Consider the following 24,825-nt stretch of genomic DNA (forward strand, 5'->3'; position numbering starts at 1 on the left):
TAAGTTACAATTAAAAACTTTAATGTGTCATTGAATTGCATTGCAACCTTACTTGTAAAAACTAGAATTTTTTGGAGTTGGACACACTTGCTGTGGATGCAGTTCTGTATGGAGCGTTTATGGATGTTTTCATGATTTGTCCAGTTTCAACTGTTGTAAATATTTCCTGCGGTGTTTGCCACTGCTAGCGAACATCTGATTAATGGAATCCTGTAATGTAACTTCTGGGCTTGTGATTCTTTTCTTGTTTGCCAAAGTTGTACATATGCCACCATTCTGCCAATTTTGTTTTAGCTTCTGTGTTGCTAGAATACATGTATGTGTGTGGTTTCAACCCGATGGTCAAAATGAAAGAAAGCTCACTGATCTGCTATGTCCCCTGAGGGGGGGCATTGCAGATCAGTGATCATTAGTGAGATCTGCAATGTCACTCAGGTGTGCATGTGTGATCATTAGTGAGGTGTACTTGGTGGTGACTTGATATGTAAGATACCTATCTGTTATATAGCAAGTCTCTAATCATTTTTGGGAACCTCTCCAGTGGTCTCTTAGAAACCTCATTATCTCCCAAAGATCAAAGGATCTAAATTAAATTAGAGTATTAAGTGACACATATCTTAAAAGTATAGATCAGATCATGACTTTTATGTCACCTATGTTTATTTTTCGGTCTCTTTCTGATGTGAAAAATTGGTTTGTTTATTTTTATATTGTCTACTATATGTACAATATCCTTACTACTTTGCATTGGTCACTCTTTAGGAAAACTTAACAAGTGATTTGCCTGATATATATGTATGAGCATGAGGGCCAAAGACTCGAGTATGAGTGAGTACATTTCAGACAAATCACAAGTGCCCATGTTACAACTAATATATTCCACTTGGGTGACTCACCTGCAAGTGTGGGAAACTGCAGGAATGCTTCACGAGTGTATATGGAACCATGTGAATTTCAATTGTGGATTATGTAAGAACAATGACAAGGTGATGCTAAGGCCATACGTAAGTGTATCAACATGAGGATGCAGAAAGCTTTGATTGTGGGTGTGCAATTAAACAAAAGCTGAAACATGAACTCATAGTGACATTTTAAGTGCACTGAAGCACTTACTTTAACTTTACTAGCTATGAATAAACTAAAGTAGTGAATATGTTTACAGTGCTAATAGCCTAATACCATTCCCAGTGCTAGAGGTGTACCGATAATCGGATCGGCTAAAATATCGGCCACTGATATGGTAATTTTTATCAATATCGGTATCGGTACAGAACTGTAGGAGGACCGATATCACTACTGATATTTATACAGTAGCAATAATTTCTACATAAACAGATTATGCATTGGTTTTCTATGTTATCCATGTGGCTCTTTAGTGCCTGTGGCTTATTGTTCACTCTGAAACAAGCTCTACAGTACAAGAAGCCATACAAATACACGTGATTGTAGTGTTTGTTGCTGCAAAGCTTATCACAGTCTTTACAAATGAAGCAGTTATTGGGGCAAGCCTGAGCGAGCCCCACACTAGCAGGACTTTCGTAGCATGGTTCATGCACAAAAACTACGACAAAAATCGGAGAACTTACATGTACGTCGTTGATAACACAGAGAATAATCGGTGTCATTTACTAATCATCCATATTAGGTACGTATGTCGTTGATAACACCAGATAGTAATCGGTGTCGTTACTGATCATCCATATAAGGTACGTACTTTGTTGATAACACATCCATATAAGGTATGTATGCTGTTGATAACACATCCATATAAGGTACGTACGTCGTTGATTACAATCGGTGTTGTTTACTGATCGTCCATATAAGGTATGTATGTTGTTACTGATCATCCATTATCATCCATATAAGGTACGTATGTCGTTGGTAACACAACGAATGATTGGTGCCGTCGTTTCATAACACAGAGAGTAATCATGAACAGAGAAGACCAGCTTAGAAGAAGAAATGAGCATGACAGATATAGAAAAATAAGAGAATCACCACAGCAAAGAGAATCTAGATTAGCTAAGAGAAGAGAAAAGGACAGAACTAAACAGACTGCAATCACTGTCAAATAAAGAGATTCCATCCTTTAGGCAAGTACAGACAGATATCTACATTTACACGACATTTCTACCAGTACATCTTTACAAGAACAACTTTCTGAAGATCAACGTTTACACATTTTACAGCAGGAAAGCTCATGCACATCACAAACCGTAATATTACAGCCCACTAATAATCAACTATTCAATATCATCTCATCCTACAACATCATACTGTACACACGTTATATGCTACATGATACAACGCCATCTCCCCCTAATGTCACATACAACATCATCTCCTATAATGTCACATAACATAACACCATCTCCATCAACTCCATCTATAGTATCAAGTAACAGCACACCATCTCTCCCTATAATGTTACACAATCGAACACCATCACCACCCTTGCTAACACACGATACAACACCATCTCTATCACATATCACCTCCTATGATCTCACATACTATGACACAGTCACCCTCAGTTTCATTTCTATGAGAGCAATATCATTAAATTTACTTCAATGAAATAACTACCTGTACCGATTATCTGTCAGCTAATAAATGTTACCTATGTTATGTACTCACTATATAGATTATAATATATAACATGTATAATATAAATTATATTAATTTACTTCTATAAATCTGTTTACACTAAAGAATCAGCATTAAAACACTACACTCAATGTTAGTATCAAGCATCTATACACACTACATGCTTTCCAAAATCCATGTAAATGACCTCCCAACTTTGAATTCTTGCTTTCACTTTCCACTCAGTAACACACATTTTCCACTGCCATTTAACTACTAGGTCTACATTTCAAATTATCCTTCTTGGCACAATTTCCACATTACATGCTTTCCAAAATCCAATTAAATGACCTCCCAACTTTCTATTCTTGCTTTCAGTTTCCACTTAGTAATACACACATTTTCCACTACCACATATCAAATTATCCTTCTTCACACAATTCAGATCACCACCTACAAAATATCAAAACACATCAATATTATACAACTGGCTATACCCATTTAAAATCAGTATATCACACACACACTCACCGCACACCACACCACACACAAATTAAACTACCTTAGGCTCGCCCCATGATGTTAAACATCTGTCTAGTAGAGTACCTTTGTAATAAAAAGAAGGGTCACGGAATAATCAAGGAAACTTTCTGTACCAGCTTTCTCACAAGCCATTAGAATGCAGAAATATCCATTTAAGGCTTAATGGGAGTATACATAAAAATGTTTGTGGGTGCCTAATTGTCTAATTACACAATAGAAACCCAAGCTGTATATATATCATCACAGGCAGAGTATAGTAATGAATGCATGCACATGTTGTAAATGTACACTTTTAACTATAATGCAAATATCGGATCGTCTATCGGTTATCAGCTTCTTTTGGTGGCATCAATATTGGATATCAGTACATGCCAAAAACCCATATCGGTACTCTACCCAGTGCTACACATGAGTGACATCAAAAGAACTATATGTGACTGGACCTGCGAAAAGGGGTCTTATAGTCTTTTCAAATTTCCAAATTTGACAAGTCATAACTCATCATGTGTTTGACCCATTGTCTAAACATTGCATCCAGGAATACTGCCGTGGTAAGAGTGTAACATGACCAAATTGCAGGCTGGTACCATACTCACAAGTCAAGTTATGGATCGTCGAGTACATGCAATTGGAATATAAGACCCCTTTTCGCACATCTGGTCACATATAAAGATGAAAATGCGAGCTTATTTAAGAGCACCACTAAAGTACTTACTTTACTAGACACGAATAAACTAAATATGTTTACAACTCTAATGGTCAAATCAATTAAGTGCAATGCCCAGTACTATATGTGACATCACACCAGGTGTCTATAATCAATCAAAACACTAACCTGTGACCTTATTTCAGTAAAACAATGATCCACAAGTTAACTCTGGCTCGACTTTACAGAATTATAACCCACAATCAATCCTGTGAAGTGTCACTATATTAGAGCAGAGAAAATACCAAAGTCTCATCAAAGAAATCTGATGATTTCTAAGAATGCATTAATGTGTAGTTTCTCATTACCGCATTCCTGAGCACTGATAGTAGTGCTATATGTCATTTATACACCTTTTCTTCCCTTTGAAATGAAGTATAAAAATGGTATATTACAGTAAGTAAATGCTAGTAGGAGTGACTCCCATGCAAATCAAGTATTAGTAAATAAAGTTTGCCAAAACATAACATCTTATGTGAAGAACAACACAGTTTTCAAGCTAGTAAATCATGCGAAACTCAATTAATCATTACTATAAATGACTTTGTAAACTGTCTAAATGAAAACAGCCAGATTGATTGTATCTTCTTAGATTTCTCAAAAGCATTTGACAAGAGTGCCTCACAATAGACTTTGCAGCAAAATTTCTTACTATGGAATCAGAGGTCCCGTTTTGTTATGGATAAAGCGTTATCTCTTCAACAGACATCAAATTGTAACTATAGATGGCACTAGCAGTTACTCTTCCACCGTTACATCTGGCGTACCCCAAGGAACTGTATTAGCCTCTTTACCTTTTCTATGTTTTTAAAATGATATACCCCTAAATGTCTCCACAAAGATTAAACTATATGCCGATGATATTTTACTGTATTGTACTATAAATTCTGAAGCAGATTGGTCCCTTTTACAGAAAGACATTAACAATCTTATTAAAGACTGGCAACGTCTTTTCAACTTTGATAAATGTGAATTCCTCTGTATCACTAACAAGTATTCTCCTATAGTTACAACCTACTACATGGATTCTAAAATTATAAAACAAGTCTCATCAGTAAAATATCTACGATTAACTATCATTATAGAACTTTGCGTGGGCGAGATCAAAGGAAAAAGTGTACTTTAAATTTCATAAAGTACACTCTCAGCCGGCCAACTGCTTCATCAACCACAAAGAGTGCTTTATTGCACCACAAAGAGTGCTTTATTCGTTCAATAAAGCACTCTTTGTGGGCAATAAAGCACAGTTGCCCACGTGCCTTAGTGTAGGTTAATAGCCTACGGGGCTCGCGCTAGTACGACTAATCACTTCACCATGTGACTCACAATAGAATCGATTGTGGGTTGCGAGCAAAACCTGCCAAAAGACGCGATGAACGTCTACTATGCCAAACTATGGTGAAATACGCGTGAGTTACTTTGTTAAACTAGTTTGTGTGCATTCAGGCTGCTAATAGTTCATGCAACGCTTGTTAATTACGAGTCCTAGTGTATGGTGAAGCTACACGACTAGAAAGTTCCATAAATCATTTAAAGCATAGCCTTGCTCGTGCTATATGAAAAATAAAGTACTCGGCCGCGCACCTCGTACTTTATTTTTCATATAGCACTCGCAGCTATGCTTTAACATATACACGAAAAACTGCTTTGGGGAGAACACATCTCCAACATTACAAAAAGGCTAATTCTGCTTTGGGGTTCTTATGCAGAAATTTAAGAAACTGTCCTACCCACATTAAAATCTCCTGCTACAGATCCTTGGTCATACCGATTCTTGAATATGCATGCACAATATGGGATCCTCATACCCTTAAAGATACTAACCAAATTGAAAAAATTCAATGACGTGCAGCTAGATTTGTATATAACTACTACTCATGGACAACAAGTGTAACTGGACTTTTACAAAACTTACAATGGCAGAGTCTCAAATCAAGAAGATCTAATCAAAAAGTCACCATGATTTTCAAGATTGTTCGTAATTTAGTATCCATTCCTCATAGCCTTTACCTCACCCCAAGCAATTCAAACACAAGACATTATAACTACACTTATCAATGCCCCTATTCAAGAGTTAATAGTCACCTCCATTCTTTTTCCCATCAGCCATCAGACTATGAAACAACCTAGACTATGAATCAGCTAATCAACCTTCTTTGCAGCAGTTTGAAAATAGTTTTACTCAATCATGCATTGTAATTGTATTTTTAGTTAAGCACACTGCATTTTGCACACACCACATGCACCTTATATTTGTGTTGTGCCTATACTCCCCATTGAGGTTTTGCACACTAATTATACAACCAAGTACTAAGAATAATAAGAAATGCGGTTAAAATTAGCTACATCATAAATAAATAATGTTCTCAAAAACTATGAGGCCTAGAGACGTGAACTAGATTTGCCTGTGAATGAAGGCACAAGCGTATAATAATTACGCCTGTTCATGCTGATGACTTGACCATACGTGTAATTCTATATAATGCCCAGTACCACACTCATGTTTAATTACATATTGCGCGAAGGAGATTAGCAAACGTCAGTGGAGTGATTACAGGAGAGCCAGCGGCCACTTTACACGTAAACGGCAAGATTACAAGTATGTTTACATGTACATGTTTGTAACTGTGTATTTTGTATGCAGCATATGTGCTCCAGGCACTCATGAACAACAAGGTAATGAGTATGTTTCAATGTGATACTTGTACATCTTCATGCATCCTTCACCTGGCTTGTTAGCTGGAATTATTTTCCACCTTTAGCTACTACTCTATAATTATGAGTCTGCAATAAAAAAGAAGATGCATTGCTGCATATACAACAATGTGTAACTATTTCCTGTATGTTGTGTGTGACCGTATGCATAATATTATAGACTGTGATCACTGTGCCAACTATGCCAATGCCACACCGCTGATTTACTGGCACATCACCAGTGGCCTCTTAGAGTCTATTGTGCCATATTGAGATCATTTGCCAGTTGTACCTTCACCACCTTGTTGTGCATAGCCTCACTTTACTGCTGAGTCATCTTCAGAGACGTGTCACACCTACATAAACTTTTAATATAGCTTGATTTTTGTGCAAGTTGTGTTTTAGTATTGTGATTTTCTGATGTTTCCTTGCCTGTGTAGATATGTATATCTATCATTTCCACCACCACACACACACACTGCTCTGAGACTGGCTATGGCACTGTTTATACATGCCCAATGGGTAGGTTGCAACGTTGGTGTATGTACTTGGTTGTATGTGACCGGTGCCCGCTACTTAGACTATAAAGAGGACAACTATTGACCTCACCATCCGTACTTTTCAGAAGTGCTTCTGGAATTGGGATCTTCTAAGTCTCTGGTTCAACAGATTGTGCTTTGCCGATTAAACAAGATAACTATACTTAACATTTACGCTTTATATTCTGTATATCACATTTCAAAAAGTGGGTTTTAACTCTAGTAGCATAGATCTATGGCTCTAGTTTAGGACTGATTTTTACTTGAAACCCGAATGTATTTATATGAGTTTGTTAAGCTTTCCCAGACAATGTGGATGGGGATTGCTTAATAATATAACTGTATTGGCCACACGCAGTGGATTAGCCTCGCTTAGTCAGACCATTTTTTTTCTTTTGTGTGGGGGTGGGAAAAAGATGATGTAGCTTAGGGGAGAATTGGTGAACATCCGTGAGTGATTGCAGGAGAGCCAGAGGCCACTTTACACGTAAACAACAAGATTACAAGTATGTTTTAATGTTCATTGTGAGTACAGCAATATGTGCTCCAGGCATCAGTGAACCACAACTAGCTGATACCAGCTCCGAGACCAGCTGATGCGTTCAACAAGATAAAGAGTATGTTTCAATGTTTTACTTTAATTGTACATCTTCATTCTTCACCTGGCCTGCTAGCTGGAATTTTCTTCCACCTTTAGCTACTAATATATAGTCTGTTGCCAATAATCTGCAATCAACAAGAAGATGCATTGCTGCATATACAACATTGTGTAACTATCTCCTGTATGTTGTGTATGCATAATATTATAGACTGTTATCACTATGCCAACTAGTGCCAATGCCACACCGCTAATTTACTGGCACATCACCAGTGGCCTCCAGAGTCTATTGTGCCATATTGGTTTGATTGGGATCATTTGCCAGTTGTGCCTTCACAGTCACTTGATTGCTAACTAATCTTCAGAGATATGTCACACCTACAATATAAACAAATCATTTAATACCATTATAGCTAACTTAACTTTTTTGTTAAGTTGTATTAATTATTTTTAGTATTGTGATTTTCTGATGCCAGTTAAACTCCCTTGTCTGTGTACGTATGCATACATATCATTTCCATAGGTACACACACTGCTCTGAGACTGGCTATGACACTGTTTATACATGCCCAATGGGTAGGTTGCAAAGTTGGTGCATGTACTTGGTTCATTGTTTTATACATTTTTACTGTGCTTTGTATTTCACCTGGCTTTTATTTCTGTGGTTGCCAATGGTCTGTGATCTATAAGATGCATTGCTGCAAGTAAATGTGTATGCATAATATTATAGATTGTGATCACTGTGCCAATGCAACACTGCTGGCACATACCAGTGGCCTCTAGTGACAACAGAGTTTATTGTGATCGTTCATGACTCGTGTGTATTTGTTTTACAAGTGTTTCCAGGTGGCACAGTGAGTCCCAAGTTGCTGCAGGACAGCTTCATCCTTCACCTGGCTTGCTAGTAAAGTGATTTTCCACCATCAATATTGCTAATAACACATTGCTGCATACATTTCTACTTTAATGTGTATCTCCAGTATGCTATCTATGGTTCAGAATGTTGTGTATGCACATAGTGTGTACATGTCAGCCACACCACTGATGTACTGGCACTTAGCTACCAGTTTCCTTTAGTGCTCAGCAATATATAATACCATTTATGGTGATAAATTAACATAATCAGATGTCATACTGTGACAGTGTTTGATAACTGGTATGTAAATACCAGTGTTTGTAACGCAGCCTTTGGTGTTTAATTACTCAATTTGTTGATGGTTTAGCAAGCCACACCCTAAACAAACACTGAGGTTGCCACATTACAAGCACCGGGTAGTTGGAAAAGGCGGATACAGCCGGACGCGGACACGGACGCAGACATTTTCAAAAAGCACTTTTACATTTATGTAACAGTTATTTTTCATATCTAATGCTGTTTTTACAGCAGTCTTTGCTTCGAGACCCAGGCGTCGATCCTTTCATAGCGCTTATCCATATATAAGCGCACGTGCGAAGGACTAGACCAGCACTCCACAGCATGCCAAAGACCATAATAGTGTTGTACACATGTTCTAAAGTCTAATACAGAGTTTTATAGTTGTAGAGATTAGCTTGTATGCCCCATGCAACTTAGCTTAGCAGGCCAAATCCACAATCTTACGCCTTTTAGTATAAGGCGCAGGCGCTTATACCGAGTGTTGAGGATTTCAAGGACCTGGCCGACGAGATTAAGTTGGGACATGCTAGATTAATCTCTGTGACTCTGAATTAGATTTCTAGAGCACGTATACAACACTATAATGGTCTTTAGAGTGCTAGTCTATCCTTCGCATGTGCGCTTATAAATGGATAAGCGCTATGAAAAGATCGACGCCTGGGTCTGGAGGCGAAGACTGCTGTAAAAATAGCGTTAGGTATGAAAAATAACTGTTATATAAATGTAAAAGTCCTTTTTAAAAATGTCTGTGTCCGCGTCCGTGTCTGACCGTACCCGCCTTTTCCAACTACCCACAAGCACCTGCTCACTTGTACTGAACTACATTCTTTGGTTTTTGGGATGCATACCTATTCATAATAGGTCCAAGAAATGATGCAATAGTCACTATGTCAAGGTAACTATATACCAATATACCACAATAATTTCTTGTTACTGATGCCGTGTTTTCAATAGGGATGTGCCGATTTTGCAGACAATTTTTTTTTGGAACAAAGCAAAATGCTATAAAAATAAGTAGAAAATTGGAAAAATGGGCACCAAGGAATGGAAATTTAACACATTTTGTATGAAAAAGATCGAGATACTATAATAGAACAGTCACGCATAGTATTAGGACATCGAGATCCTCTAATAGAACAGTCACGCATAGGATTAAGACAGCATTTGCTCATAGGAATGGCAACTAAAGATTGAGATACTCTAATAGAGCAGTCACTATGTACGAATATTCTAATAGAACAGTCATACATGTTTGTAAGCTTGAGATACTGCAATTAAATTTTACTGATGCTCAGCAAAATAGAAAAAATTCAAGCCAAATTTTGAGCAAAATAGGTTTAAAAAAGAATTGCTGGAAAGAAAAATAGGTGGAAAAAAAAGCAAAATAGGCTCATCCCTAGTGTTAAAATTTTAACACTGCCAAGCACTACACTAGTTGCCTTTAGTCTGTGCCGTATTGGGGTCATATGCTGATTGTGCTGGCCTTCACCACCTTATTGTGCATAGTGGCCTTACTTTTTGATTGAGTCACCTTTAGAGACATCTCACACCTACTATATAAACAAATCAGTTAATGACACTATAGTTCGCTCGTTTTTTATGTAAGCTACATTTTAGTATTGCGATTTTCTGATGTCAGTTAAACTCTTTCCTGTGTATGCATGCGTATCACTTCTGCCAGTACACCTATTGTTCTGAGTGCTGGCTGTGGCATATTGTTTATAAAAAGTTAGCATATGTACTTGGTTGTATGTGACCCGGTCCTAGTGAATAATTATACAACCAAGTACTAAGAATAATAAGAAATGCGGTCGAGATTACATCATAAATGTGACTGGATTTGCCTTTTTCACAAACAAAATTTGACCATTTTTTGTACTTTGAAGCTTCATAACTTTTTAATCATAGCATACCATTGACTGCAATTTTCCATGGGTGTACCAATTGTATCTGGCTGCATTTTGATACCAAGTACAAGTTAATCAGTGTAAGGAGTCAAATGTTACATCAGTTTGTTTACTGGTATATAAAATGTGTGGAAAAAAGTACCTTTTCACAAATCCAGTCACAAATAATGAATGAATAAATAAGTAAATAAATAAATAATAAATAATGTTTGAGAAAACTATGAGGCATAAAGACATGAACTAAGTGGGGAAAGATTCGCCTGTGAATGAAGGAACAACCGTATAATAAGTACACCTGTTCATGCTGATGACTTGACCGTACATGTAATTCTATATAATACCCAGCACCACACCCTTGCTTAATTATAGATTGTGCAAAGGAGAAGATTAATAAACATCTGTGGAGTGATTGCAGGAGAGCCAGAGGCCACTTTATATGTAAACAACAAGATTACAAGTATGTTTAAATTGTTTGTAACTGTGTATTTTGTATGTAGGATATGCGCTCCAGGTGTCAGTGAACAACTAGCTGATGACCAGCTGATGAGCTCATGAAAGACAAGGTAATGAGTGTTTCAATGTAATACTTGTATTGTACATCTTTATTCTTCACCTGGCTTGCTAGCGGCTGGAATTATTTTCCACCCAGCTTAACTACTACTCTACTGTGAGTCTGTAATAAACAAGAAGATGCATTGCTGCATATACAACAATGTGTAACTATCTCCTGTATGTTGTGCATGGCTGTATGCATAATATTACAGACTGTGATCACTGCCAACTAGTGCCAGTGCCACACCGCTGATGTACTGCCACATCACCAGTGGTCTCTAGTTACAACAGAGTCTATTGTGCCATATTGGCTTGATTGGGATCACTTGCTAATTGTGCCTTCACCACGTCCCTTGTTGTGCATAGCCTCACTTCAATGCTGAGTCATCTTCAGAGACACGTCATACCTACAATATAAACATTCAGTATAGCTAACTTAACTTGGTTTTTGGATAAGTTGTGTTTTAGTATTGTGATTTTCTGATGCCAGTTAAACTATTTGATACACTGTGGTACAACAGCCCACCAGTCTCTCATTCCAAAAAGTCTATTTGGTAAGAGCATGTGGGACAAAACATGCTTTTGAAAATAGTATAGGGGCCATGGCCCCCCTGGCCTCTATGTTCTGACACCCTTGGGCCACACCACCATTGGTACTGACTTCTCCTGTAAGAACATAATTGTTATCCAGTTAACTGGCCAATAAGCTTAGTTTGAATACCATGAGTACTTAGCTAACAAAGCTAATACATTCAAGACTAAATGTGACCCGCTGAGCAAAAATCCGACTTGTTTGCAAACTCTGTTTTAGAGATAAATATCATTGAAATACATTGGATAAAAACGTGTGCTACATAAATAATTTTATGCAACATTTTAATTGCTACAGTAAACAGTAAAGGAAGACCCAAATTGAATAATCTAATATAGCAGTGGATTCACCTCTTCATGGAGAGTAGGAATATATATCTTTGTTTCGTTTCTGTAACATAGAGCAAACGTAAGTTACATGTGTTTGTTTATATTGCAGTAAAACGTAACTTTATCATCGTCCTTTTTTTTACCTTGAACAGCCATCTTGCTTGATAGCATAGGTGTAGTTAAGTCAAACACTATATCCCCAGTTCCTGGTGAATAGAACGGCACAAGTCTCAACTCCGTAGCCCATTGCACTCCAGAGTTATGGTTAATTAAACAAGCACCTGTATTTTTTCCCATATAAGCACTGTACAAATCGATTGTTTTGCTTTTCTTGTTGTCTATTGATATAACTCCAAAACCACTTATCAGAAATGGCTGAAATTTTAACAGTCCATTGGTTTTTCCCTCTATACGACAAAAATGTCTTAAAATGAAATTCGAGGAAAATGCAAACAAGTTGGGTTTTTGCTCAGTGGATCACAACATAATTATGGTTCCAGATTGGTTCTCCTAGTCGTCCTATGTGGTTATTTAATTTTTTTTCTGGGGGAAGGGGTGGGGACATGCCCTCAGATACTCAGAGCCCCTATAGCAAGACTATGCTATGCATGCTACACATCAGAAACCATGAGTGGCCCACCTAGCTTAATTTTACCAGCAAAATAAATTGCACCTCTGTTCACACCTAGGTGGATCCCTGTCCACCCATATTATGGTCAGGTCCACTACCTACACCTGTCTGTCTTCTCGATTTCATTATTCCATATTCTTCCATTATTTTCTGGTATTTTATTTTTATTGTTATTTTTTTGCATATTGTACAGGCTCAATAAAATGGTATTGTGAGGGTGTCAGCTCACATGTCAGTGTGTTATCAAGTAAGCACCAAAGGTCGAAGGTATATGCATGCTTTTATGCAGTCATTTACTATGGTTGTGTGCAAGGAATAATGATCTGAAAAGCTGCCGATTATAATTGAAACTTGCCTGGGTGGAGTACTGGGAACAGGTAATTAATTTTATTTGGAGTGACCTAATACAAAAATCAGTTAGTGACAAGCATTGATATTGTAGCAACTCTCCAGCTCATTTGATGTGTAGTAGCTACAGCTATTTAAAACAACTAGCTGGCATTTAGCTACCCAAACCTTTTGTGGTACTAAGTATTTTATCAGTCAGGGTGATGCTAGCTGAGTGCTGCAGTACACATTGAATATCTTCAAATGAACAGATAAAAGGCTTCAAACAAAAATTGTATTTTATGAGAAAGTATCAATGGTGGTTTATATGTGTTTATTGATGCTAATAAGAAAACATGCATAAACACAAGCCACAAAAATGGTTAATTCTTATGTGTGGCTGAGGTCTATCATTTTGCAGCAATTAGCTGGTACATGCACTGGGTTATGAACATTACCCAAGAACAGTCCTGAATGTCAGTAGTATTATAACAGAGTTGCCTGGAGATCCTACATGTGTCTTTGTGTGCGTAAATGTAAATTTCTATATGTGCAGTCTTTCAGTTAAGTTATCAGTTGTGCAAAGCCCCTTGCATGGCTTTTAGAGCAAGAAGGTATATATACCATCAGTAAAATTCCGTTGTTAATTTTGCAAGAATGTATAATATTCAAGCACAAGGCATACAATACAATCTAATTTCTTCCATATTTTCATCTGTCATTTGGCTCCACCTAAAACTGTATGAATGACTGGAATGTGCCTAATGCATGTATCCATATCAGCCTTTAACAGCTTTTTGATGTCCTGGTGCCAGTGAGCTTATAAGGTCAAATGGAACTTTATTTGATGTAGAATCAACAGTGTTGGGCAAGTTACTTTGTAAAAGTAACTAGTTACATATCAAGACACACGATAGTGTGTCGTGCGGCCCAAGAAGCCGGCGCGCCACACCGTGAGTATATTAACAGGAAGAAAAAAAACGCAATTTTCACACCAATGTAGCTCTGTGATCCCTTATCCGATTGGAACCAAATTTGCTAGTGACGTGCCGCCCAGTTAGGGGAGTCTACATACCAAATTTGAAGAAAATCGGTCCAGCCATTTCCGAGATACGAGCGAACAAAATTTCGTTTTAATTTCTTCGTTTTTTTCTTCTCCATCTTCTTCATTTCGCACACTTGGCAAAATTCGCCATAAAACACGAATGCGTGCTCGGATTGGGCTAAAATTTGGCACACTTAAAGGGCTCATTAAGGCGGATCTCCGTACCAACCTTGGTAGGAATCCGATGAACATTCGCGGAGTTATTACCGATTATTTACGTAAAATAAGGTTGAAGGTCTGTCACGCCTACAGGGTAAACCTCTTGGAGGAATCAGTTGAAAATTGATATGTAGATGGAGCAACCATCGTAGGAGTGCCTTTTTGTGGTTTGAAAGGAATCGGGATAAAGACCATGGAGATATGATACAAAACCCAACCTGTGTCAAAATTACGCGATCGATTTTTATGAATAAAAAAACTATTAGTTTTCGTGTCTACCAGGCAAACCGCTTAGAGCAATGAACTGAAAATCAGTATGTAGCTGGAATAATCATCATAGAAAGTTCTTGCAGTAGTAAAGAAGAATAGGATTACAAATTACTGAGTTATGATTCGAAAGGCAACTACGTGCAGCAAATGCGAGATCGAGATACTCTAATAGAACAGTCACCCTAATAAAGCATTCAGCTGCATGTATAATTTACACAGTTATATTACATTGCAAGTTATTCTGTAGGGAATTCAGCTACAAACAAGTCACCCTGTAGTCAGATCAGCTAGAAGAAGGTACCTAATAGAGAGTTCAGCTACAAAGAAGCCATCATGTAGAGAGTTCAGCTCAAATAAATCACCCTGTAGAGAATTCAGCTACAAACAAATTGCCCTGTAGAGAGATCAGCTAGAAGAAGTTACCTTGTAGAGAGTTCAATTACAAAGAAACAATCATGCAAAGAGTTTAGCTGCAAACAAATCACCCAGTAGAAAGTTCCGCTATGAACAGATCACACTATAGAGAGTTCAGTTAGAAACAAGTCATCCTGTAGAGTGATCAGCTAGAAGAAGTCACATTGTAGAGAGTTCAGTTACAAAGAAACAATCATGCAAAGGGTTCAGCTACAAACAAATCACCCTGTAGAGAGTTCAGCTAGAAACAAGTCACCCTGTAGAGAGATCAGCTAGAAACAAGTCACCCTGTAGAGAGTTCAGCTAGAAGAAGTTACATTGTAGAGAGTTCAGCTACAAAGAAACTACCATGTAGAGAGTTCAGCTGCAAACGAATTGCCCTGTAGAGAATTCAGCTACATACAAATCACCCTGTAGAAAGATCAGCTAGAAGAAGTTACCTTGTAGAGAATTCAGCTACAAACAAATCAACCTGTAGAGAGTTCAGCTAGAAACAAGTTACACTGTAGAGAGATCAGCTAGAAACAAGTCACCCTGTAGAGAGTTCAGCTAGAAGAAGTCACATTGTAGAGAGTTCAGCTACAAAGAAACTACCATGTAGAGAGTTCAGCTGCAAACAAATTGCCCTGTAGAGAATTCAGCTACAAACAAATCACCCTGTAGAAGATCAGCTAGAAGAAGTTACCTTGTAGAGAGTTCAGCTACAAACAAATCACCCTGTAGGGGGTTCAGCTACAAACAAGTCACCCTGTAGAGAGTTTAGCTAGAAGAAGTTACATTGTAGAGAGTTCAGCTACAAAGAAACTACCATGTAGAGAGTTCAGCTGCAAGCAAATTGCCCTGTAGAGAATTCAGCTACAAACAAATCACCCTGTAGAAAGATCATCTAGAAGAAGTTACCTTGTAGAGAGTTCAGCTACAAACAAATCACCCTGTAGAGAGTTCAGCAGTTATCCTGTAGAGAGTTCAGCTAGAAGAAGTTACATTGTAGAGAGTTCAGCTACAAAGAAACTACCATGTAGAGAGTTCAGCTGCAAACAAATTGCCCTGTAGAGAATTTAGCTACAAACAAATCACCCTGTAGAAAGATCATCTAGAAGAAGTTACCTTGTAGAGAGTTCAGCTACAAACAAATCACCCTGTAGAGAGTTCAGCTACAAACAAGTTACCCTGTAGAGAGTTCAGCTAGAAGAAGTTACATTGTAGAGAGTTCGACTACAAAGAAACTACCATATAGAGAGTTCAGCTACAAACAAATTGCCCTGTAGAGACAAACAAATCACCCCGTAGAAAGATCAGCTAGAAGAAGTTACCTTGTAGAGAGTTCAGCTACAAACAAATCACCCTGTAGAGGGTTCAACTACAAACAAGTCACCCTGTAGAGAGTTCAGCTAGAAGAAGGTACATTGTAGAGAGTTCAGCTACAAACAAATCAACCTGTAGAGAGTTCAGCTAGAAACAAGTTACACTGTAGAGAGATCAGCTAGAAACAAGTCACCCTGTAGAGAGTTCAGCTAGAAGAAGTCACATTGTAGAGAGTTCAGCTACAAAGAAACTACCATGTAGAGAGTTCAGCTGCAAACAAATTGCCCTGTAGAGAATTCAGCTACAAACAAATCACCCTGTAGAAAGATCAGCTAGAAGAAGTTACCTTGTAGAGAGTTCAGCTACAAACAAATCACCCTGTAGAGAGTTCAGCTAGAAACAAGTTACCCTGTAGAGAGTTCAGCTAGAAGAAGTTACATTGTAGAGAGTTCAGCTAAAAAGAAACTACCATGTAGAGAGTTCAGCTGCAAACAAATTGCCCTGTAGAGAATTCAGCTACAAACAAATCACCCTGTAGAAAGATCAGCTAGAAACAAGTTACCCTGTAGAGAGTTCAGCTAGAAGAAGTTACATTGTAGAGAGTTAAGCTACAAAGAAACTACCATGTAGAGAGTTCAGCTGCAAACAAATTGCCCTGTAGAGACAAACAAATCACCCTGTAGAAAGATCAACTAGAAGAAGTTACCTTGTAGAGAGTTCAACTACAAACAAATCACCCTATAGAGATTTCAGCTACAAGCAAGTCATCCGGTAGAGAGATCAGCTAGAAGGATCACCTTGCAGAGAGGTCAGCTACAAAGAAATCATCCTGCTTCATCTTTTTTTCTTCCTGTAGTAAAGAAAAAATGACAGGTTAAAAAGCCCTAAAGCCAGCCATAGGCCGGCTTTGGGGTATACAAATACAAAAAGAAGTGAAATCTAATCCAAAACAGCCAAGCTGTAAAAAAAAGAGTGCGGCCCTGAGAAAGGCTATGGTGAAAAAAGATGTGAAATCCAAGGTGGCGGCCAAGAAATGGCTGTGATGGTATGTTAATGGTAAAAATTTTAATAACAACAATTCAGGTGAATTTGGTGCCGCTTGGTCTTGGCACAAAATTCACCTGAATTGTTGTTATTAAAATTTTTACCATTAACCTACCATCACAGACATTTCTTGGCCGCCACCTTGGATTTCACATCTTTTTTCACCATGGCCTTTCTCAGGGCTGCACTCTTTTTTTACAGCTTGGCTGTTTTTGGATTAGATTACATATTACTTGCAACTGAACTATTTAGTAACAGTTACATATTACTCATAAAATAAAGTAATTATAATTATAATAATATTACATATTATATTACTTTGTGTTCACAACCTTAAGCTGTCACGTGTGAAACTATCACCTTATCACGTGACATGTCTGCATTGTTGGACAATGTGCAAATCTTGGTTATAAGTAAGAAGCTGATGAATAAGCTTCATTCAGTAGGCTTCTTTACTTCGTTGTGGCTAGTTGTTACTCAGAGGATAACTAACGAGATTAGTATCTTCTTTACTTGTAGTAATAACATTACATAATATTAGACTCATTACAGTAATTGTATTACTTAGGTAACGCGTTACGTTTGTAAGCAAAGTAACTTGAGTTGTATTACCCGTTTTTGTAGCGTATTGCGTTATATTACTTAATTACCACAAAAGTAATAATGTTACGTAACGCGTTACTCCCAACTCTGAGATTTAACACAATTGCACTGAATGGGTTGTACACTATCTAGTTGGCTTCTGTACTTAACAAACTGTCTGACCATATTGGCCTGTTACATATCATATGATGTGGTAGGATCATGAAGGTTTGCACTTTCTCACAAAAAATGTCTACCAGAAACCAGTCTCATGGTGCCTTTACAGTATTTTGGTTAGGTTAAGCCCAAAAATGCATGCTTTCAGTATAAAACTTTTTTACAACTGTAATTTATTCAGTGGAATTTTCCACTAACTGCCTGACTGACTACGTGATTGACTGATGTCTTCAGACAAGCATAAATCAATAGTGGCTAAGGCTATCGACATTGCTTCAGCCCGAAAAGTTCCTTCTGTCATACCACAGTACATAAAATGCATGCATCATGGACTTACCTATGGCCTTCTTTGTGTCCTATTTCTTTTTGCAGACAGCCCAAGGTGTTGATTCGCAATAGTGCAATGGCTTCTCTATGTTTGTAAACAGGAATCATCCGTATTTTCCATGGTTAGTAGATTGATTGCAGAAGTGCATCTCCTACTCTTCTTCAATTGTAATACTGTGTATTGAGCTGAACATAGTTGAAACTGACTATAATGGCCACTTCACTTTCCACTCAGTAGTTGATAGTTGAGGTATTCATTCAGATGAAACATTACCTCATTTCTTTTGATGCTGTATGCACAAGTTCACCCAGTTGTAGTAATGTTACAAAAAGGTAAACAAACAAGTATAAGAAATAATTAGGAATTTTAGCGATCACAGAAAACAAGAGGGAGGTTGCCTACACCTGAAGATTACTGGTGGAAAGTTAATCCCTAATTTAGTCATAGGCTGAAGTAGGGATTAACATCCACTACCCCGTACGTATTTCTATGATCCTGGCCTAATCGAACTTATAATACCTAATTTGTGACCAAACCAATCTTATCGCCTATTTAAAAGTATCGAGAAATGTAGGTTTTAAGTATTTAGTGTGTTGTAGCTTGCCAATGGTTGAAGCTATGTGTACCAAATTTTCACATGTTTTATACCAATTCCTTATCTTCCAGAGCATCCACTGTACATGTAGCCCAGGGGGTAGGACATGATGTAACGATGATGCAATGATTGACACAAAATGCAATTACGAAGGTGGCAAAATTGCATTCCTTAAATTCCTAGTTTACTCATGCACGTGTTAAAATGGTTGTTGGTGGAGAATCTGGGGATTTTTGTGGGCCTTCAGATCCGAATAGTATGAGTGTGTACTATACAGCGAAAGATTTGAGATACACCAAGATTGCAAAAGAAATAATTGAAGATGACCAAACAGCATGCGTGTTGTCAGCAGGAACCAAGTTTTTGTATGTTCTGCCAGGATTCGATGTACTCGGAGTAGAACTGTGCCACCTCAAAGTTAAAGGCTTTGGTATAATTGGGAATGAAGAAGTGTTCGATGTCTTTGCTAAAAATGATGTGTCTTTGTGTTGATCCTATCCAGCTGCAATGACTGTCAAAGATCTGACAGTAGTAAAGGTGATTGATTATATTGTTATTTGGCTCACATTATTTTATGCAAAGTTTTAATATAATAACAACAGTAGATAATAATGCATACATATATGCTCTTGTTTTGCAACTGTTTAGGAGGAGGATTTAAGTAAAAGAATATTGACCTTAGTATTGACTCTGCCTCAACAGGGAGCTGTAGTTCTTTGGGAATGGGAATAGGTAGATGACAGCTTAACCCATGTGTCAGAAACAGTCCTATCCTCTGGTACTGAAGGACGTTTGAGTGCATATGATGAGGAAAGTGTTGATTCTAATTAGACACATTGTACCTGCACTGAACAGCTGAAGCACACAGTTACCTTCAAATGTATCGGTGGTGTATATGATGCACATGCACAAGATACCCTGTGTGCAGTAAGTCAGCTACTATCAAAGGGAGATGTTGTTCCAGTAAACATATTTCCCGAAGTGAACAATGCATTTGACAGCCGTACCATTGCATTCAAATGTTGGCATGAAGATGGATGGTAAAGGATTGGGTACGTCATAAAAGAAGCATTGAATGCTGTTTCACAATGCCAGAGACCATGATGAAATTACCAATCTTTGTTTCAAATGGGCCAAGTATCTTGTAACTTGGACTAGATCAGGTCCCGACTATTTTGCCAGGATAGATGTCATCAAATGTGGCCATTGGCCAAATGAAGTTTGCTCCTGTGCCAGCACTAGATGACTAATCCCAATGCTCCATGATTAATGCCAACATTTGATGATTAACTGCATTTGTATATATCCAATCTTGAATGAACCATTTATGTATATACTTGACTTTTTTTGATGAATTACTATTCAATTATTTACAGATGATCATGCATATGAATGTTCATGTAAAAAGATGGGTCCAGTGGGTGGAGGGGGTAGTTCAAGTGGAAGATTATGAAACTTTGGTCTTACAGCAAGAGCAAGGCTTCCTCGTATTGGCATTGTAGCACGCCTTGGAACAAATGCACCTGGCTGCTCTCTTCTAGGTAGTCTTTTCTCCTTCAGCTGCTTCTGTGGGGCCTTGTTAAAATCTGGATGACTGCCTTCGTAAAAGTGTGAATGAGCTGATGTATAGTAATAAAATGGAAGATCTGTATCAACACATTTTGAAAACTGTGAAATGATCTTCCTCATCCCAAATTTAATTTCCTCACTTGTAAAATTTTGCCCAATAATGTCACACATTAAACTAAAAAAGCATTCAACATCATCCGTACTGCAAGTCCTGTCTAAAGCAGCCACCTGCTTACTAAGGCCAAGAGAAGGTGACCAGCTTAGACAGGTTCCACTGTATATCACTTAAATGAACAATAGTGTACCAGTTGTCAAAACCCAGATCAGTCTTTTGAGCTTGTATTAATGCGTTTTTGATTTGATTAGTAGTCTGGTACTGCACTCCAAGACTTTCGGCCCATTTCATTAAAAAAAAAGAAACTTGTACAATTGATCAAGTTTTCCATCATTAAGATCAACGTCTCCACTCCAGACACAGACTCCCATAATCCTTTGATGACATCTGTATCATCTCCTTTTATCCACCATCGTGAATTTGGATTAACATTAGCTAATTTCTTGAGCATTGCAACCTATATGTTAATCATAAGCATTGACAGAGATAACATTTTCTAAAAAACCTGCACTTCTGCTCTAGTTGAGAAAGCACTTGCTGCAATATCTCTCCTTATTGTTCTCTCTGATAATGCAGGTACATTGGTTAAAGCCTAAGAAATAATACAAAATGATACAAAATAATGATGGTTAACAAACACAACACCTGCTACCTGAAGTGGATTCATTCTTTTATGCTTTTGATAGACCGAAATTGCTTGTCCCACTGGGACATGACTCCATGCTGGGCCTATAAATATCTTGCACCATTTTGTACCGAAAAGAACATACATGTTTCTATAACCATGATCAATAATCTGGTGGGCAAGTCACCTGTGCAGCAGTCAACATACTTTACTAAAAGTAACATTAGTCATATGTAACTTTACCTGCTGTACTGTTGCAGCATTGTAAAAGTTGACACAATATTCAATAAGGCCCATGGGCATTCTCTTAGCTGGCAAAATGGAGTCAGATCCATCTGGTCTTGCGGTACCCAATGATTTAGCCAGTAAATAGATAACATTGGAATGACTGCATTCTTTTAAATGAGTCATTCCCTCCACAGCAAATTCAATGAAGTTTGAGGCACATCTCAAGGTGTTACTTTTTTAAACAAACAAGTCAAATAAAGCAGACAGCACTGTGCGCTGTTCATGTGGTTGTAGAGTTTCAATGAGTTGCCAGCAGGATGTTTGCAACTGTTGCACACTTGATTTCTGTTCATGGTTACAGCTCCTCTCTCTGTTAGATGGTGGCTTTGTGGCAGCTGATGTGCTAGATGCATAGGATGTTGTTATTGATACAGATGGTAATGAAGCTTATAATGGCTGTCTTGTGCAGTGCTATCCACACTGACAATAATGAGGTCTGTAGGGGTGTGGTCTGCAGAGACGACTGTGGAGTAGTCCATATCTGTGACGATGGTGTGATCCCTACTAGTGACAACTGTGGAGTAGTCCATATCCGTGACGACTGAAGTAGTCCATACCAGGGATGACTGTTGAGCAGTCCATATCTGTGACGACGGTGTGATCCCTGCTAGTGACGACCGTGGAGTAGTCCATATCTGTGACGACTGTGAAGTAGTCCATACCAGAGACGACTGTGGAGCAGTCCATATCTGTGATGACGGTGTGATCCCTGCTAGTGACAACTGTGGAGTAGTCCATATGTGTGGCGACGGTGGAGCAGTCCATACCAGGGACAACTGTGGAGTAGTCCATATCTGTGACGACTGTGGAGTAGTTTCTACCAGTGACGACTGTGGAGCAGTCCATATCTGTTACGACTGTGGAGTAGTTCCTACCAGTGACGACTGTGGAGCAGTCCATATCTGTGACGACTGTGGAGTAGTTCCTACCAGTGACGACTGTGGAGCAGTCCATATCTGTGACAATGGTGTGATCCCTGCTAGTGATGACTGTGGAGTAGTCCATATCTGTGATGACATTACATTGTGAATTGTTGAAATGGATGCTAATGAAACTGAAGCAGTGCTCATAGGTGAAGGCACTGAGAATGAAACTGTTATACTACCACTTGTGGTAGACATGGCCACTGAATTAAGCCTATAAGGAGTTGTAGAAAGTAGAGAAAAATAGTGTTGCTCAGCAGCAGCAGGTGACCTGAACTTCTTGGCTAGAACTGCAGTAGCTCTTGACCTAAATGATGCACCTGCAAAGAAACATAGAAATTATTATAAAACAATAGGTAAAGCTAACCTGTTCGGCAGGACAAAGAGTGTGAATGCTGCATAACAAAGGTACCAGCATCTTCCCAAAATTTCATATCCCTATGTGCTACCTAGCTCTTTTCATCAGTACACAACATTAAGAACAGTACTAATGAGTAAATTTCTTGATCAGTCCAAGACTCTCGTGGTTTGTCTTCAAAAAGCATCCTTTGTCTAGATTCGAAGTTGAGCCAAGACTGTATTGGGTATTTCGGTTTGCTTGATCTGAACAAGGTGGCCATAGTAGCCTCACAGCTGCATGATTTTGGGCTTTCATTAACATGTATTTCACTAAGAGCGTTCACAGTTTCATTTAAGTTGATGTCCACACTCAACTTCTCAGGAGTACAATTGATTTCAGGGTTGATCGCATCGTGTGGAGTATCTATGATTGCATTGCTCCACCTAAAGTCATCCATGTTCCAAACAGTGCCGACACTTTTAAAACAACGGTATTCGACGGGGCTCAAGTAACAAAGTCAATATTTATTGCTGGAGTATGCCTTTAGTGCTAAAACTATTCCAAATAGTAAATCATAAAGGCATAAAAACAAATTCTATGCTAAACTCCATAGGCCTAAAAGCGTTATGTCACAAGGGCGTCACAAGATTAGTGTCGCATGTGTGCTTGTCCTACCCCCCCTGCATGTAGCCAACAACTAAGTTTCCCACCATTTTAGATAGGTTTTGAACCAAAGTTAACTGTATCAGGCTAGCTCCAAAAGGGGAGGGAGGTAGGGACCTGGATGGAGGGCAAAAGGCTGTTCAAAAAATTGAAAAAGAAGGCGTAGGGATGAACTAGGCCAAGTTATGGGCCATTCAGGTCTCAACTGGCTAAAATAAAAGGAAATTCACAGCAGAAGTATTTATCAACACCATGGAGCTGTACAGCCACATACAGCCATCCCCAGGCTGACCATAGTTCCATTAAGGTCCCACACCGCATGTATGGATCGCCACTGGGCTTGGGAAAAAGCAGCCAGCAAAATTAGACCACTCAAGTCTAGCTGGTTTTGATTGTGAAATTAGATAGTTTATTCATGTAGTTTTGTGTTCTGGGTGAAAAATCAAATCTGCTGACATGGGCAATACGACTGATTTTTTCACCCAGACTAGGCCACTTATACTTGTGATCAGCAATGGCTACAGCTGGGTCATATCAGGATTGGAATGGAAAGAAACTTACTAGGTGGTTTGGTACTAATCAGTGCTCTTAAAATTTATGACAACTTTACTTTTATTAATTTTTATTTTTATTTTTGATAAAGGGGCTAAAATAGTCTGTACACCAAATCATGATAGAAAAAAATACATATTATTAGTCCAATACATATCCAGCTCAGACTTGAAGTCGTTCAATGAGCGTCCCTCAATAATGTACTAAAGTAAACTGTTCCAAGAATTCAATACACGATGAGAAAAAAAAAGTCACTTCTTAGCAAACAAGAAGAATGGCACGTGTAAATTTTTAAATGATGTCCTCTGGTAATTCCTGGTGACTGTGTGATAAAATCATTTACATTGATATCTACTAAATTATTAAATATTTGATTTAGAAGTATCATTTCACCACGCTGACGACGATAATTAAGTGAAGGCAACCTTAATTCTGTGAGTCTTGTGCCATAGTCACTATCATGCAAATTGTTTATCAATTTGATTGCTCTTTCAACTTTCTTTTGGTCTAATAGGTAGTGGGGTCCCCATATTACATTACCATACTCTAGTATAGGACATACCATAGATTTGTAGAGACGAACCAACATGTCAGAGTCTAAATAAGAAAAA

At 38.2% G+C, this 24,825-nt stretch overlaps 2 protein-coding genes across 3 annotated transcripts in view; one reads left to right on the forward strand and one right to left on the reverse strand.

Moving 5' to 3' along the window:
* LOC136257624 (uncharacterized) overlaps positions 1-24,825 on the forward strand; it is a 153,390-nt gene that overhangs the window by 9,779 nt on the left and 118,786 nt on the right. The gene's annotated exons all lie outside the window — the stretch shown is intronic.
* LOC136258449 (uncharacterized) lies at positions 22,099-23,456 on the reverse strand. The gene is made up of 3 exons (XM_066051760.1): positions 23,291-23,456; positions 22,612-22,979; positions 22,099-22,566 (listed from the first exon to the last, which is right to left on the reverse strand). Exons 1-3 carry the CDS (start codon positions 23,454-23,456, stop codon positions 22,099-22,101), a joined length of 1,002 nt encoding a protein of 333 aa, XP_065907832.1.

Source organism: Dysidea avara, chromosome 6, assembly GCF_963678975.1.
Source record: "Dysidea avara chromosome 6, odDysAvar1.4, whole genome shotgun sequence".
Taxonomy (NCBI): domain Eukaryota; kingdom Metazoa; phylum Porifera; class Demospongiae; order Dictyoceratida; family Dysideidae; genus Dysidea; species Dysidea avara.